This window comes from Mobula hypostoma, chromosome 7 (genome assembly GCF_963921235.1).
Source record: "Mobula hypostoma chromosome 7, sMobHyp1.1, whole genome shotgun sequence".
Taxonomy (NCBI): Eukaryota; Metazoa; Chordata; class Chondrichthyes; order Myliobatiformes; family Myliobatidae; genus Mobula; species Mobula hypostoma.
Window position 1 is genome coordinate 168339230 of NC_086103.1, and position 16886 is coordinate 168356115.

The window sequence follows — 16886 nt, forward strand, 5'->3', positions numbered from 1 at the left end:
TTCTAAGGAGTCTATTTAGTTCTGCCAATTATGGAGAACAAAACTGAGATGATTTTATGGGAAAAAACAGAGAATAGGAAATGGATATGGTAATGTATCAAACTATTCTACTACACTGTAATGGCACTGTAAGACGGAATATCATGCTGTCCTAACATATCTTTTTAAAAGTCTTCATGTAATTTTACAATAACAATTCCTTAAGGCACAAGATTGTGAATCTCAATACAAAAGGTTGCACTCACCTAACCACTATATTAAACAAAAATAACAAAATTAATCAAGTTATTGCTTGAAATATTTAATTTCCAGTTATAGAATGTAGAACAGTCTGTTCCAAACACAAAACAGAATTAAATTAAACCTCTATTCTCCATTCAAATGCATATCCGTGTGCCTATCGAAAGTCTCTAGATCCCACTATCATATCTTCCACTACTACTACCCCACAGCTACCACTCCACGTTAAAAAAAACTTGCTCCACGCATCTTCTTTAAACTTTCCCCCTCACCTTAAATGCTTGCCTGCTAGTATTTGATATTTCTACCAGTGTAAAAAATTCTGATCATCTACCCTTTCCACCCCTCTCATAATTTTGTAACCTTCCATCAGGTCTCCAATCAGCCTCCATTGTCTCAAAGAGGAAAAAAGAAACTAGTTTGTCCAATCTCTCCTCTAATCCAGGTAACATTCTGGTAAATCCCTTCTGCACCCAGTCCAAAGCCTTCACATTCTTCCTGTAATGGGGCAAACACAATTTTCCAAATGTAGACCAACAAACACGACTCCCTGACTCTAATACTTAATGCATAACCAATAAATACACCCCATCTACTTGCATGGCCACTTCCAATAAACTATGGACTTGGACCCCAGGATCTGTCTGTACACCAATACTGTATTGGGTGCTGCCATTAACTGTACAGTTCCATCTGACATTTGATCTCCCAAATAACATCACTTCACACTCGCTCCGATTAAACTCTTGCAGCCATTGATCTGAAGAGCTTGTGAGTGGCTTTGGGCTGGCAGACGGAATCCAGGCCTGCAGAGAGTTGCTGGGAGGTGTGGTCTAGTCCCAGTGCTTGGGTCCTAGTGCGATTTATGATATACTGTTTAGTCAATGTAAACGCCGGACCAGACTGGAGGCTAGAGCCAATTTCACTCACTCTCCATGAGCTTCACTCCTCTCTCCAGGGCGCTGGAGCCTTTCACGGTTCCATTGTTAGGTCAATTTAAACACTAGCCCAGATAGACTGAAAAGACGGGGTGTCGGTTGGGAAGAGAGCCAATTTTGCTTGTTCTCCGCGATGGTCATCTCCATGGTGCTGAGGCTATGAAGACTGCCTTGGCTGTTGTGCACCGTACCCACTAATATAATGAACTGACAAGCCAGGCTTTGGGCCTACTCTGGGGTTCATCAGATCTGAGGACTCAATTTTGGTTTGGAATGCAGTTTTCACTTCAATTGTTTGCATAATTTGTATTTTTTTTCTTTTTCTTGCGCATCTTGTAATTATATTCTGCTGTATCCTTCGACAGCCCTCTACACTACCCACAACTTCTCCAATCTTTGTTACCTGATATTTAAATGAGGAGGAGGAGATGGCAGCGCGCGCGGCCTCTCCGGTGATTGATATCTGTAATCTGTCAAGTAGGAGACCGTGCACAATTCTGATTTGATGGAGACGGACGTCAGAGTACAGAGGAACATCTGGAAAACTTCTGAAATGCCCGCTTCGCAGCCGCTGCTACTGTGTGGTAACCGGAATCTCTGGAGCAGAAGGCCCCGAATCCTTGGCTTTGCTTGTTTCAGCGGTCAGGGCTAGGTCGAAGGCGCTCGGCAGAGGATGGCGCTCGGGAGGCGGTATCGGAGGGGCTGGTCAGAGGCTCCAAGTTTTCAGTGTCGGCTGTGGTCGGCTGCTTCCAAGGCATCGGCAAGTTGACGGTGCCTGGAGGTTTATGGCAGGCAGTTTCTCCCTTTTGCCGTCCGCTACTGGGGACTCGGGAGTCGATCGACTCAGGGACTTTGAGACTTTTTTTTACCGTGCCCATGGTTTGTTCTTCATCAAATTATGGTATCGTTTTGCACTGCTGTAACTATATGTTATAATTATGTGGTTCTGTCAGTGTTAGTCTTTGGTTTGTCCTGTTTTCTGTGATATCACTCCGGAGAAACATTGTATCATTTCTTAATGCATGTATGCATTTCTAAATGACAATAAAAGAGGACTGAGTGTTCTCATAATCTAATCTAATCTAAAATGTATTTGCTGAATAGCTTCCCATTTATTAGAGTATGTCCATGATGCAACATGAGCAAAAAAAAAGCACAATGACATCGACATAAATGTATTTGAACACAATGCTAATCATTTCAACAGTTGTTTAAAAGCTCCAAGATACAGCACACATACCACAATGGAGGTGAGGTCTTCACTCTCAAAACGTGTAATTGCCAGCTCCAATGATTTGTGCATTGCTGCTGAAATTCTCTGAGTGATCAGTCGATTCAAGTCTATCGATCTACCAAGAAGCTGTCATTCAAGAGATTTAAAACACAAGTACATTAAGTTAAAACAAGTACAATATTTGACATTCCAACTAATGATCGGTAACTTGCCTGTTTTAATGGCGTACATGTGTTACAATGAAATATCTCCAAACATAACTTGCATTCAAAAGATAAAATGAATGATAATCATTTGAATGGAGCTTAAGAAAGAAAGAAAAACAAGAAAGCAAAGTCTTATGCTTTAGTTTTATTTCACCTTTCATTTTCTATGGCATTTTTCTGCAGTATTGGGCCTAGACTTTTAATCTGGTATTTTTAAAATGAAAAGGAGATCCCACCTGTACATGTTTCTGTTTCAATAAAGTCTCATATCTATTTGATGGGGGCGTTGGTATATTAGTTCCTTGATTCTTGCATTCAGCCCGCAGCCGCTTATCTAAGAGGAGGCTGAAAAATTAGATGTTAGATATTGTAAAATATTTGAAATGCAGTTAGCTTTTATTGCACATTTCACAATATCTGAATAATGTCCTTCAACATTACCTTCCCGCCAAAATCTTGTAGTAAGCAAATATCTGGTCAGCCAACTTGTACACAAATTGGTCAAAGCACAGATTCACCTACAAAATGAGCACAAATAACCAACTTTAACTAGTTGACTTCACTCAACCTCTTTGATTGCATTAAGTGAGCAATAAAAGATAGAGCTTTAAATTAAAAAAATAAAATTACCTCTGCTTCAATTTCGTCATAAAGGAATTGCTTTCTGAATTTAGTAAGAGCATAATGGGCACTGTCGTTGTACAGATCCAATGAATATAGCACATACCTACAAAAAGAGAGTCAGGGTTCAACAAGGTTGCTCAGTAATTATTTTCCTATACTACTGAAGTCCAATTAAAATATTTTGACAGTCCCATTCAGCCATCACCCAGTGCCTGTGTAAGATCAGTAGTTTCAGTTAGACTTCTACCTTTGTTTGCAAATTCCCTCCATCCCCATCACCAACTTTAAGTGCTTCTACATCCTCATTCATTTAATTTGCCACTGTGATTTCAACTGAAAGCTCTAGAATTCCCTTCAAACCCACAAAGTACTGAACCTCTCCTCTTTTCCTGTTTCCTGTAAGAAACTCATCAGAATCTATCTTATATTCAAATGCCGCCAACACAGTTCACAGTCTAATGGTGTTTGATATTGCTTTCATGTAGCTTTTAACACTTTATAAGTGCGCTTAGTTTTTTAAAAATTAATTCAAGCTTACATTAAAATCAATCTATTTATTTATGAATGTCCCAACCGAAGTCTGCCTCTAATCAGTAAGCTTCTCAGTTCACTAATTGGAACTCTTGAGTCACATCACCCTTAGTGGTTAAGACTGCTACACAAGAACATAAAAGAAGAAACCTTCTAACAGGAAAAAATAATATCTGACATCAACCATTTACTGACTGCTTGTCATAAATTCTCACGCTTAAATGCCTGGAATTATCCTGCTGCACTGTCAGTCACTGTTCCTAGTAACATGTCCAAAATGCTGGAGGAGCTCAACAGGTCAGGCAGCATCTACTGGAAGGAATAAACATTGATTGTTTATTCTTTCCCATAGATGCTGCCTGACCTGCTGAGTTCCTCCAGCATTTTGCAAGGGTTACTCTGGATTTCCAGAATCTGCAGAATCTGAGATAATGAAGCCCGTATTTGCACCACAGGACAAATTATGGCACACAAATTCAAAACAGCCACTGCCATCTGCATCTTCTACCCATTTGTTTGGCTGAGAAAACATATGAACGTTGCATAAGGAGTGAATTTACTCTAAAAGCTGCATTGGCAAGACAATGAAACCATTGTGCTATATACTTTTTCTCAAAAATTATATTCTGCATCTCTCATCCTTGAAGTATTCAGTTCTTTGTTTTTTTTAAATAAAAGCTGATCTTTGCCATAATGTAATTGGTCCAAGGTTTTAATGTCCATAAATTAGTTTAAAATACTGAATTAACTGTATAAAGACAGTTCAATATTTGTCTAATTAACACTAAGCAAGTCTTTCGCCTGACTCTTGTAACTTCTCTTCCATGAGCATTTTGTTTCTGCCCCCTTCAACTCTTTAGGAAAAGTCTTTTCAATATGCCATAACTCTAATGTGACAATACAACAATATAAATAAAAATGTTAGAATGCACAACTCCAGGAGCCCATTGGAAGTTAAGGTACTAGAGTTTTAAGTTCAACTCCAATATCTCTAATACAAGGATAGAGTTCCCCTAGTCCTCAGCTTTCACCCTATAAGCCTCTGTATCCAACACATCATCCTTCATCACTTCTACCAGTTACAACAAGATCCCACCACCAGCCACATCATTTTCTTCCTACCCTTTTCCACCTTCTGCAGCGACAACTGCCTCTGTGATTCTCTGATCAACTCAGCCCTCGCGACCCACCACTCCCTGACCTCTGCCATGTTCTCCTATAATTGCAAGAGATGTAATGCCACACCAACATTCAAGGACCTAAAGAGCCCCAAGATGAGGTAAAAATTCACATGCACTTCCTTCAACCCTGTCTACTGCATCCAGTGCTCCTGATGTAGCCTCCTCTACATTGGTGAGGTCAAACACAGACTGGACGACCACCTTGCAGAGCACCTACATTTTGTCCACAATGGTCACCCCAAGTTCCACGTTACTCGCCATTTCATTTTTCGTTCCCATTCTCAGTGACCCGTTTCTCAGCCTTCTCCACTACCAGAATGAGGAGCAACGCAAACTACAGGACCAATGCCTAATATTCCACCTGGGTAGTCTGCAACCCAAAGTCATGAACATCATTTTTCCAATATCAGATAACCCTCCCCTCCTGTGAGTTCTCCCCACCAACATGTCCCCCTCTCACAACTTTTCCCCCTTACCTCTTCACCCTCTGATCTAGCAGTCCTATCATTTTTGTCCCTCCTCCCTGAACTCTCCAGCTCCCCATCATCCATATTTGTTTTACTCCCAGTTCTAACCACCCACTGCACACACAATTCACCTAGTTTCCACTTTCCCTACAGCTCTTTGGTTTCTGACTCGACCTACCTTTCACCTCTCCCCTAATGGTTTCCAATATCACCTCCTTTACTTACCATATTCCAGCATTAGTGGGCCTTTGTGTTCTTATTTATCTCCAGCCAGCAGCTGTCTTAAACCTTCACACTCTCCTCCCTTTGCTCTATCTGCCAATCATCATTGTGCTTTTTCCTTTGTCTGCCCAAACATCGTATTCACCTGCCACCGTCTCCCACCCCTACCTCCCCTTCCCCAAGCTGGCAAACCTGCCTGTCGTCTTTCACCCTCCTTCAGTCCACCAAGTACCCAGGACTCTAATCTCTCCATTTCTTTTTACTTCTTATGTTGGCCATCTTCCCCTTCCACTCTCAGTTCTGATGCAGAGCTTTGACCAAAACATCGATAATTCCTTTCTCCGAATTCACTCCAGAGTTTCTCCAGCAGATTGGTTGTTGCCCAAGTATATAAATATTGTTATCTGGTGAATGCTATTGGAAAAAATCCTTCCCTCATGAACTGGAACAGCAAGGAAATTACTTAAAATCTTACTCCATCATGGATGCTTCTTTGGTCTCCAAAATATGGTCAGTCAAGATCCAGGGCATTGACATCTCAATAGGAAACTGAATTCTTTTTCCCATTGTCAATTCAAGAAAGAACTCTCTGAACCAAAGCTGAGACAGGTCACAGCACTGCTGAAGTGTTTCTTAAGGAATAAAAAAGTTTGGTTTCAGCAAACTGAGAGATAAATTTCTTAAATGGAAAATTATACCTTTATAATGATTATAAAAAGTGATGTTACAATATACTGTATGACAACTCTGCTTAAACAGATTTTGTTTCCTAAGCTACATTGACATTAAAAATAAGCAAGAATTGCAGATGAAAAAATCCTTACATGAAACATGAAGCATAAACCAGTAAGACAGAACTTAGTACAAGAAAAAAAGTACGCAAACACGAGGAAATCTGCAGATGCTGGAAATTCAAGCAACACACACAAGTTGCTGGTGGAACGCAGCAGGCCAGGCAGCATCCATAGGGAGAAGCACAGTTGATGTTTCGGGCCGAGACCCTTCATCAGGACCAACTGAAAGAAGAGATAGTAATAGATTTGAAAGTGGGAGGGGGAGGGGGAGATCCAAAATGATAGGAGAAGACAGGAGGGGGAGGGATGGAGCTAAGAGCTGGAAAGTTGATTGACAAAAGGGATACGAGGCTGGAGAAGGGAGAGGACCATGGGATGGGAGGCCTAGGGAGAAAGAAAGGGGGAGGGGAGCACCAGAGGAAGACGGAGAGCAGGCAAGGAGTAATTGTGAGAGGGACAGAGAGAGAAAAAAGAGAGGGAAAAAAAGGAAAAAATAAAAAATAATAAATAAATAAACAAGGGATGGGGTGAGAACGGGAGGTGGGACATTAACAGAAGTTAGAGAAATCAATGTTGGTGCCATCAGGTTGGAGGCTACCCAGACGGAATATAAGGTGTTGTTCCTCCAACCTGAGTGTGGCTTCATCTTGACAGTAGAGGAGGCCACCCTCCCTCCCAGCACTTATCCTTGTAAGCGGAACAAGTGCTACACATGCTCTTACACTTCCTCCCTCACCACCATTCAGGGCCCCAGACAGTCCTTCCAGGTGAGGCGACACCTCACCTGTGAGTCGGCTGGGGTGATATACTGCATCCGGTGCTCCCGATGTGGCCTTTTATATATTGGCGAGACCCGACGCAGACTGGGAGACCGCTTTGCTGAACACTTACGCTCTGTCCACCAGAGAAAGCAGGATCTCCCAGTGGCCACACAATTTAATTCCACGTCCCACTCCCATTCTGATATGTCTATCCACGGCCTCCTCTACTGTCAAGATGAAGCCACACTCAGGTTGGAGGAACAATACTTTATATTCCGTCTGGGTAGCCTCCAACCTGATGGCATGAGCATTGATTTCTCTAACTTCCGTTAATGCCCCTCCTCCCGTTCTCACCCCATCCCTTATTTATTTATTTATTGCTTTTTTTCCTCCTTTTTTTTCTCTCTCTCTCTCTGGCCCTATCACAATTACTCCTTGCCTGCTCTCCATCTTCCTCTGGTGCTCCCCTCCCCCTTTCTCTCTCCTTAGGCCTCCTGTCCCATGATCCTCTCCCTTCTCCAGCCTTGTATCCCTTTTGCCAATCAACTTCCCAGCTCTTAACTCTATTCCTCCCCCTCCAGTCTTCTCCTATCATTTTGGATCTCCCCCTCCCCCTCTCAAATCTCTTACCAGCTCTTCTTTCAGTTAGTCCTGACAAAGGGTCTCAGACTGAAACGTCGACTGTGCTTCTTCCTATGGATGCTGCCTGGCCTGCTGCGTTCCACCAGCATTTTGTGTGTGTTACAAGAAAAAAAGTACTTGGGCTTGATATTAATGTACCAGTGGTGGCCACAGGGATTGGTGTTAGTTTATATACTATATCATCTATACTTCTAACATGGATGACAATAAACTAGGGGCATAGTGGACAGTGAGGAAGGTTATCAAAGCTTGACCTGCATCAGCTAGGAAAATAGGCTAAAAAATGGCAGATGGAATTTAATGCAGAGAAGCGTGAGATGTTGTACTTTGGTAAGACTTACACAGTGAATGAAAGGGCTCAGAGGTATGCCAAAAACAAAGGGATCCATAATTTCATGAATCTGGTGGACATTGGTAGACATGTGACTGTTGTCACATTGGTCTTCATAAATCAGGGATTGAGAACAGCAGTTGGGATGTGATATTGAAGATGTATAGGATGTTGGCGAGGCCTAATTTGGAGTACCGTGTGCAGTTTTGGTCACTTATGTACAGGAAAGATATAGAGAAGCTTTAAAGAATGCAGACAGAATTTGCTGGAATTTAAGGACCTGAGGTATAGGGAAAAGAAGAGTAGACTAGGAACTTATTCGCTGGAGTGCAGGAAAGTGAGGGAAGATCTTGTAGAGGTATACAAAATAATTAATTCTATAAATAGGGTGAATGCATGCAGGCTTTTCCCTCCCATAGGTTGGGTGAGAACAGAACTATAGGACATGGGTTTATGATGAAAGGTGAAATATTTAAGGGGAAACCGGAGGGGAACACCTTCACTCAGAGGCACCAGCTGTCAGCAGAAGTGGTAGATACGGGTTCAATTCTAACAGTTAAGGGAAGTCTGGATAGGTACATGGATGAAAGAGGTATGGAGAGCTATGGTCCTGGAGCAGGTAGATGGGACGAGGCAGAAGACCAAGTCGGCATGGACTGGATAGGCCTAAGGACCAGTTTCTGTGCTGTAGTACTCTATAACTACATGACAAAAAGATGTGCAAACTTAGCTTCTGCAAATCTCTTGTTTTGACCTGCTGTTATAATCCACATCTATAATGCCAAGGCCCAATGAAGGCCAGGGCCTTGTGTCATATGATACTACCATGTGAATGAGCCACAACAAGCCAGGTGAATGAAATAGGTGGAAAGTATTAACTGAGCCATAGCTGGCTATCAAAGTGATGAAACTATTCCAATGCTTCTCAAAGTTTTGATATTCAGAATCTTAAAGCTAAAAAAAACAATTAAAAATATTAAAATGTTTCACAGAAATTAAATTATTTGAATACAGAAACACTCAAAACACTGAAGCAAACTTAATTCAGAAAACGTATCTTACCTTGTACTTACTTTCCTGCCCCACAGCTACTTCTGTCCAACCCTAATGCACCTACATTAGGAACAACCTGATGTAGGTTCTACGGTCAGCATCTACCCACTGGGAATTCAGTACGGTTCTGACCCTTTGCTGGATTCCACAAGGATTCCAACGTCACAGGACTGCTGGGAAATTGTATGTTCGAGAGTCTATCTTCCGATACTTTACTCATCCACATTACACCAAATTATGAAGAGCAAATGAAACACTCAGCTATATTAAACTAATATTTTAATCCCACATTCTTTTACCATCAAGGAATTAAATTCAGCTAATTATGATATTCAAATGTCTACCTCTAGATGATTAGTGGTTCTGCCTACTGAATTCAGAACTGCACTTTCTTCTCACTTCTACAAGTGGATCAATAGTTTGATTTAAAAATGGTGGCTCTGCTACAAGCAGTTGAGCAGCAATTTAACTACAATTTAGATAAATAATGAAAAACAACTCCCAGAATATTAGTTAACAAACCATAAGGGGATACAACAAAGAAATTACCTACCAAATATGGCAAGGCCTCAGAACAGAAGGACGTCTCTTTAGAACAGAGATGAGGAGGAATTTCATTTGGCCGCAGAGTGGTGAATCTGTGGAATTCATTACCACAGGCGGCTATGGAGGCTAGGTCATTGAGAATACGAAAAGTGTAGGTTGATAGGTTTTTGATTAGCAAGGATGTCAAAGAATATGGGGAGAAAACAGGAGAATGGGGCTGAGAGAGATAATTTTATTTTATTTAGAGATACAGTGAGGAACAAAGCCCTCTGGCCCAACAAGATGTGTGGTCCAACAAGCTATCTATTAACACTAGCCTAATCAAGGGACAATTTAGAATGAGTGATTAACTTACTAATCAGTATGTTTTTAGACAGTGGGAGGAAACCAATGGAGTTACAGGGAGACCGCACAAACTCCTTACAGATGGCACCGGAGCTGAGCTCCAACGTCCCAAGTTATAACAGCTTCTCACTAACCACTATGCTACCGCGGCACCCTGATGCCATAATGGGAGTGGCGGATAAAACTCGATGGGCCAATTGACCTAATTCTGCTCCTGTGTCTTATGGTGTTATTAGTATTTTGGACAGAAGTGTAACCCAAAATTTAAAATACAGAAAGTTGCATTGGTTTCCATGTTATTATCAGTAATTTCTAACTTATTTCAGAGGAGCTAAGCAGTTGAAAATATCGCTCTGTTTAGCATTTCAGCTCTAATTATGATTCACATCATTTTAAAACAAGTTACTTCTCATTTATTCTGATCAGTAGAACCTCCAAAGGTCCTTTTGTTAAAATATTTATTCCACTTTCTGTGCAATTACTCACATAGCTCAATGCATGTTTTAAGATTAATAAAATTCTCTTTTATGGCACAAGATCAAAGTACATGTCTGACCCATCCCACTGCCTCCTGTGGAAGAAATATCTTACCACTGAAATTGAGCAAGTGAGTGTAGAAGAATGAATGCCGATGAAACTCTTCTATCGCCAAAATGGTGGGGCCCTCAAGACTACTTCTTAATGTTTTCTTTGCGCCACTTTTGTCAGCAATGAGGGACTCTAGCATAGTTCTAACCATGTAGAGCTATAGTAAAAGGAAAACGTAAAACAAGAAAAAAAGGCAGAGGGCACATTAGTCATCATACATCAAATGGAGAAAGTCTAACTGTTCCACCACTATAAAGATAATTTATATTAAACTTACTTTCACAATAATGAACCAATTTTTTTTTAACTGAGGCACACTGTTTAGTTGTTTTTAATAAATTCTGCATTAGCACATGTATTTTAAAATATTAAATCCTTCTCGTTACAGGAGGATAAAATACAGGAGAATAAAAAATACCAAAATTAACAATTTTTTTTTAATTAACAATGTTCAAGCTTCATATGATGGAACAATTTGACTTTCTTTTATTAAACAAAAGAGGCTTTCTTCTTACCACCAAAGTTTAAAATGGTTGGATAGATGTAGGAACGTCTCAGAAAGGTGTTCGTCGCAATGAGTGTTTTTTCCAGCCCCAGAGATTTTAGCTGCTTCGCTAGCTCCCCAGATAGCAATGATTCTGCCATGGTGCGCACCATATACAACTAAAACCAGTTGGCAGTGACAAACATTAAGAATTAAGAGAGAAAAGCAGAGAGTGTGAGTTTTGTTAAATAGCATTAGAGAAGAAATTGATGTTAATATTATCACATGGCAAAGTGTTATCACAGCAAGCAACTAAATTATGCTGGAATGGTCTGAATGGAAAAAAATCAAATAATCTGTATTAATAATGATTACTTCACATCTTTCCATTGAGATCACAACTGGATAGGAATTGCTAAAATTATTATAAAACCAAGCTAAAAGGAACAGTTGATTGACGATCTTCCCAATTTCAATATGCTCTTTGAGGAAGTAAGCAAAATTACTTTCAAGTTCATTGGCAAGAGCAAAGAGCTTAGAAGCACACACCCTTCAAAATACGCCATGCACATCAACAAAAGATGTATTAATTACAGTAAAACCATGATATTCTGAAACTTTATATTTTAAAACCAATAGCAAAGTAGTATCTAAAGAAGATACAATGTTAATAATACAATGTTACTGGCTATCTACGTGACATTAAAAACAATAACTTGGAAGTTAAATGCCTTAAAACAAAAAAAACCCTGATCACTCCTGCCCAGCTGAGGAAATAAAATGTTATTGGCCAGATTAAGCATTTTGTTAGTAAATGCTCGAGTTGTTAAGGATATCAGTGTTAATAGCTCAGACTGCTGTAAGGAGAAATTGAACACCAGTGGTGGCATCTCTATTTGCATTAAGTTCAAACACCAATGTTTTTTAAAAAAAACTTCAATCTGATTAAGAAACCACATTCTATTTTAGAGTAGTCATTAAATAGACTTACCAGAACCTAAAAACCAACAAGTTAAGTGCTCAGAAGCTGCAAACCAATACTAGTGTAAAGCAGTTACTAACAATGGAGGTGATCAACAGATAACTGCAAAGAAAAATACTGAAGTTTACTGTGCAACACAAAATCCTTCCAATTAAATATACATTTTTGAAATACTATACAATATTCCCTATTGCATAATTTTCAATTCTTTGCCTGCCAAATAAATATCTTGCTTTTTCAATACCCCTTCATTACCCTTCTTCATTTACTTTTGTCATGAGCAATCTGAATTTCAATTCCCATTCTTGGCTTTGACTAGTTTGTTTATGAACAGGGAATTGTTGAGGAAAGATTAGCACTAAAGTAACACCTGGGTGCTGGACGGTCCAACTGCTCGGGGGGTAACCTTGATGTCATAGCCACCTCTCGGATCCTTTTCCCCTCTGAGCGCAGGATCATTTGTTGGTTCTTGTCCAACCTCCCAATCACATATCGTCTTCCGAATAGCCTGAAGAACACTAGACAGGACAAATGCATCTGCATCAGAACTAACATTTCTCATTGGTTGTTCCAAACAAAGGTGCAAAGGACAGCATAAGATAATGCAGATGACAGAATTAATTCGCAGATAATGTCTGTAAGCATCATGGATTGTAAATATACATATGCATCTAAGTTAACGATATCTAGAAAACTAACCCAAGATTTGGAACCACACAAATTGGAACATTGCTCATCTCATTTCTAATCAGTCAGTGGATTATGGAGAGAGATCCTTAACTACACGTAGAAGACAAAACAAAGTATAATTTTTTTAATAAGAGAATTAAAAATAACATAACATTTTGGAAAAACATAGCTCTGAATAAACACAATAACTTCATGCCCTCTAGAATCCTACAGGAACTGAAAGTTTATCCAAGTATTTCCAGCTTGTTAATATTTGTAATCATGTGATTTTCCTTTGAAGCTGCCAACAAGAATTATAACTGCCTGGGTTCATATGAACACATGATAAATTGATCATTCGTTTTAGTTCTGTATCATTTTTACTGCTTTTCCTTGTAACTTTCAGAAGTGCAAGTTCCACACTTCAGTAATGATTGTGCTGAAAAGTTAGAAGCCTGATCCCATCATCAAGCTTCCAGTACATTGCTGAAAATAAGAAGAAACTGTGAACAGCTTTCTCAAATTAGAATATCCACAGAAATTTGTCTGCGTTTTACATTTGCTTCATGAAGGCAAGCAAACTACAATGTGAACCAGTTGATCTCTGACAGACCTAATCTCAGTGTTAAGCCAAGTTAGATAATTTCCCCAGTACTTTCCAATTTTCCCCTTACCTATGGTGAACTTCCTGTAGAAGTGGAGCTAAGGGCAGCATGGTAGCACTGTAGTTAGCATAATGTTATTACAGCACCAACGACCTGGGTTCAGTTCTCATCACTGTCTGTGAAGAGTTTGTACGTTCTCCTCGTGACTGCGAAGGTTTCCTCCAAGACTCCAAAGACATAAGTAGGTTCATTGGTGATGTCATCACCAATAATAAAATACAACAACTGGAACCAGAACACACACACACTTCTGAGTCAATCACACTTTATCTCAACTGCAGTAAACAAGGGTGGTTCTGGCGGTCTCACTTCAAAGGTCTGGGTTGACTACAACTGCCCCAGGCTTTCCTTGCCTGGACGCTGCCTTTAACCCTTGCCTTCCTGCAACTTCCACAGTCTCGCGGGTGTAATTGGGTGGCAAGCGTTCATTGGGCTGGAAGGGTATGTTACCAAGCTGTATCTCTTTTAAAAAAAATCTTCAGAACTAATGGAAATGTGTTCAATTTCCTGTAATTTCAGTGGCTAAGTATGCAGATTATATATGTGTTTGCATGTGATTAGATGCTGGGCTCCAAGTCAATTTTGATTCCCTCACTGAAGTCTGCATACTCAGTATGTGTAAAACATGGGTCTTCTACTAATCTGCACTGAGAAATTAAACCTTCATGATGAGAACCACTTCCCATGTCTCTTGAGCCAACACTAGGCCAAGAAGACAAAGATGATAAAATTCACCATCACTTTTAAAAGTTCAAAGTCTGCACATTCCTGTTAAAGTGAAAGGCACGGCTGGTAAGGGTAGGGAACCCTGTATAACAAGGGATACAAGGCTTTGGTCAAGAAAAAGGAGGCATTGATCAGCTGGAACTCAGTAAATACTTAAAGTATAGGGATGAAGGAGTATACTCAAGGAAATCAGAAGAGTGAAAAGGAGTCTTGAGACAGCATTGGCAGAGATTAATAAGAATGCTAAGAGATTTTATAATTACGGTGGATTCCGGTTATTGGACCATCAGTTAATTGGCAGCTGTTTATTTGCAAAGTGCATCACGAAAAATTATTTCAAATTCTCGTTAAACTAAACATTGACGGAAAGGACCAACAACTACTTCAAAATTTATACTGGAATCAAACGGTGGCGGTAAAAATTGATAATATAAGCAGTTGGACTAAAATTCAAAGAGGAGTTAGACAGGGATACGTTGCCTCACCGAAATTATTTAATATCTATAGTGAAATGATTCTCAGAGAAATAGAAGACCTAGATGGGATAAAAATTGGAGGTGTTAACATCAACAATATAAGATATGCAGATGATACCACCCTAATAGCAAGTGCTGCAGAAGACCTACAAATCCTCCTAGACAAAGTAGTACAAACAAGTGCAGATTTTGGTCTAACCCTCAACTGTAAAAAAACCAAATGTGTGGTAATATCAAAGCAGCAGGATACTCCCAACTGCCAATTGTACATTGGTAACCAAAAGATTACACAAAAGACCAGCTTTAATTACCTTGGTAGCTTTATATCACAAGATGCTAGGAGTAGAAATAAAAAGAAGAATTGCCACTGCCAAAACCAACTTACAAAAAATGAAACCCATTTTTAACAACAGACACATTTCTATGACAACAAAGCTTAGGCTACTAAAATGTTACATCTAGTCAATCTTGCTGTATGCTTCGGAAACATGGACTATAACACCAGAACTCCAAAGAAACTTAGAAGCAACAGAAATATAGTTTCTTAGAAGAATGCTGAAAATATCATATAGAGATAGGGTAACTAATGAGACAGTACTCCAACGTGCCCATACAAAAAGATCTTTAATGAGAACATTAAATAAGAGGCAACTTAATTTCCTGGGCCATGTCATCAGAAGGGGAGAAACAGAATGCCTTATATTACAAGGCCGTATGCCTGGGAAACGTGGAAGAGGAAGGCAAAGAAGAAAATATGTGGACACTATGAAAGAACTAACAAATCTAAATGTGTGAGATATCATTGATGCTGCGAGGGATTGTTCGATGTGGAGAGCCATGATCGCCCAAGCATGTAACGCGCAAGGCACATGAAGAAGAAGAAGAAGAAGTTTATTTGCAACAACCCTTAAAGAACAAAGACTAACCAAAAAATAGCCCTGATTTCCTTTATTTATTTGGGACACTATGCCACTGAATTGGGACAGGAGCTGCTGCAAACAGTTTATAACTAGTACCAGTCACATGCACTTGTGTGGGCATTATTTGCTACACCATGCTTATAGCAAACAGTTTTAAATAGCATCAGTTACGCCTGTTTATGTTTTGTCAGTGTTAGCTGGCAAGAAATAAGCAGTAAGATAATTCAGGACTGTTTTATTCACTGCAGTTTCAAGCATTCAGGCTTGGAGATGCCAGAAACAGTCAGGAGGGAAAAAGAAATCACCTTAATCACTTTCCTTATGATCATAAGACCCTGTCAGACATTGTTAATGTGGAATGCAGCAAGTATGATTCACTGATTTAACAGCGGATGGCAGGGGAGTTGCGTGGCCTTGGACTAGTCCACGAGCCACGGTATCACCTGTTTACAGCCACCCAAGAGAGGGGCGTCAAGAGTCGGTGCACTCCATTGGAGGTGGTGTGATGCTGTGTCCAAGCTGGAGTTCATGCTGCCCTCTTATGTTCGCTTGGCAGAAGACAAGCCATATTGGGTTCGTTGGCATTTTATGCAACATTCATGGACTCAGAATCTTGGACTATATTTGTTTTGTTTGACTATATTTTACTGATTACATATGGGTTTGCTATCTTATATGTACTCTGTGCTATGTATATCTGTTGTTTCTGTGTTTTGCACCTTGACCCTGGACTAAAGCTGTTTCCTTTGGCTGTATTCATGGGTATTCATGTATGGTTGAATGATAATTTAAACTTGAACGATAAAGAAATAATTTCACTACTTCAAGTTAGGAACTACATATGAAGATCTGGAGGATGCAATTGTCAAAAGCATTGCAAGAAGGCAGTCCATTCATTATCTGCTCTAGGAGTTTGTGCTGATTTTGTTCATTTATAGACAATCAAAAGATACACTGGATGAATTCCTCCGTCTACAGCTATTAGGAACTAATAGTTTTATAGTGTTGTACTGGTATTAGTAGTGTTCTAATTTGTTCTGTATTTAATTTTAATACAAGTTAAATGGTAGTTAGTCTTTTTATACCTTTTTAACTATTTCCATGAAACTTCAGCTAATTGAAGTAGCCACCTAATTGGGCCAAAATGTACTGATCCCGATGTACCCCAATTAACTAGAACTCACCGTATATTAAAGGAAAACAAGTAACTCGAGAGATCAGGGTCTCTCAAAGACCAAAGTAGATATCTTTGTGAGGAGCT

General features: G+C 39.8%; 1 protein-coding gene across 2 annotated transcripts in view; it reads right to left on the reverse strand.

Moving 5' to 3' along the window:
- The window catches only part of cyfip1 (cytoplasmic FMR1 interacting protein 1), a 155384-nt gene that overhangs the window by 40056 nt on the left and 98442 nt on the right, over positions 1–16886 (reverse strand). Inside the window, exons 16-22 of one of the 2 annotated variants that reach the window (XM_063054534.1) lie at positions 12540–12687; positions 10707–10860; positions 6119–6275; positions 3249–3345; positions 3060–3136; positions 2855–2963; positions 2419–2538 (exon numbers count right to left, since the gene is read on the reverse strand). In XM_063054534.1, coding sequence (XP_062910604.1) covers positions 2419–2538; positions 2855–2963; positions 3060–3136; positions 3249–3345; positions 6119–6275; positions 10707–10860; positions 12540–12687 — 862 coding nt within the window. Of the gene's footprint in view, positions 1–2418; positions 2539–2854; positions 2964–3059; positions 3137–3248; positions 3346–6118; positions 6276–10706; positions 10861–11218; positions 11367–12539; positions 12688–16886 lie in introns of both variants that reach the window. The other variant, XM_063054535.1, reaches the window with a different exon arrangement.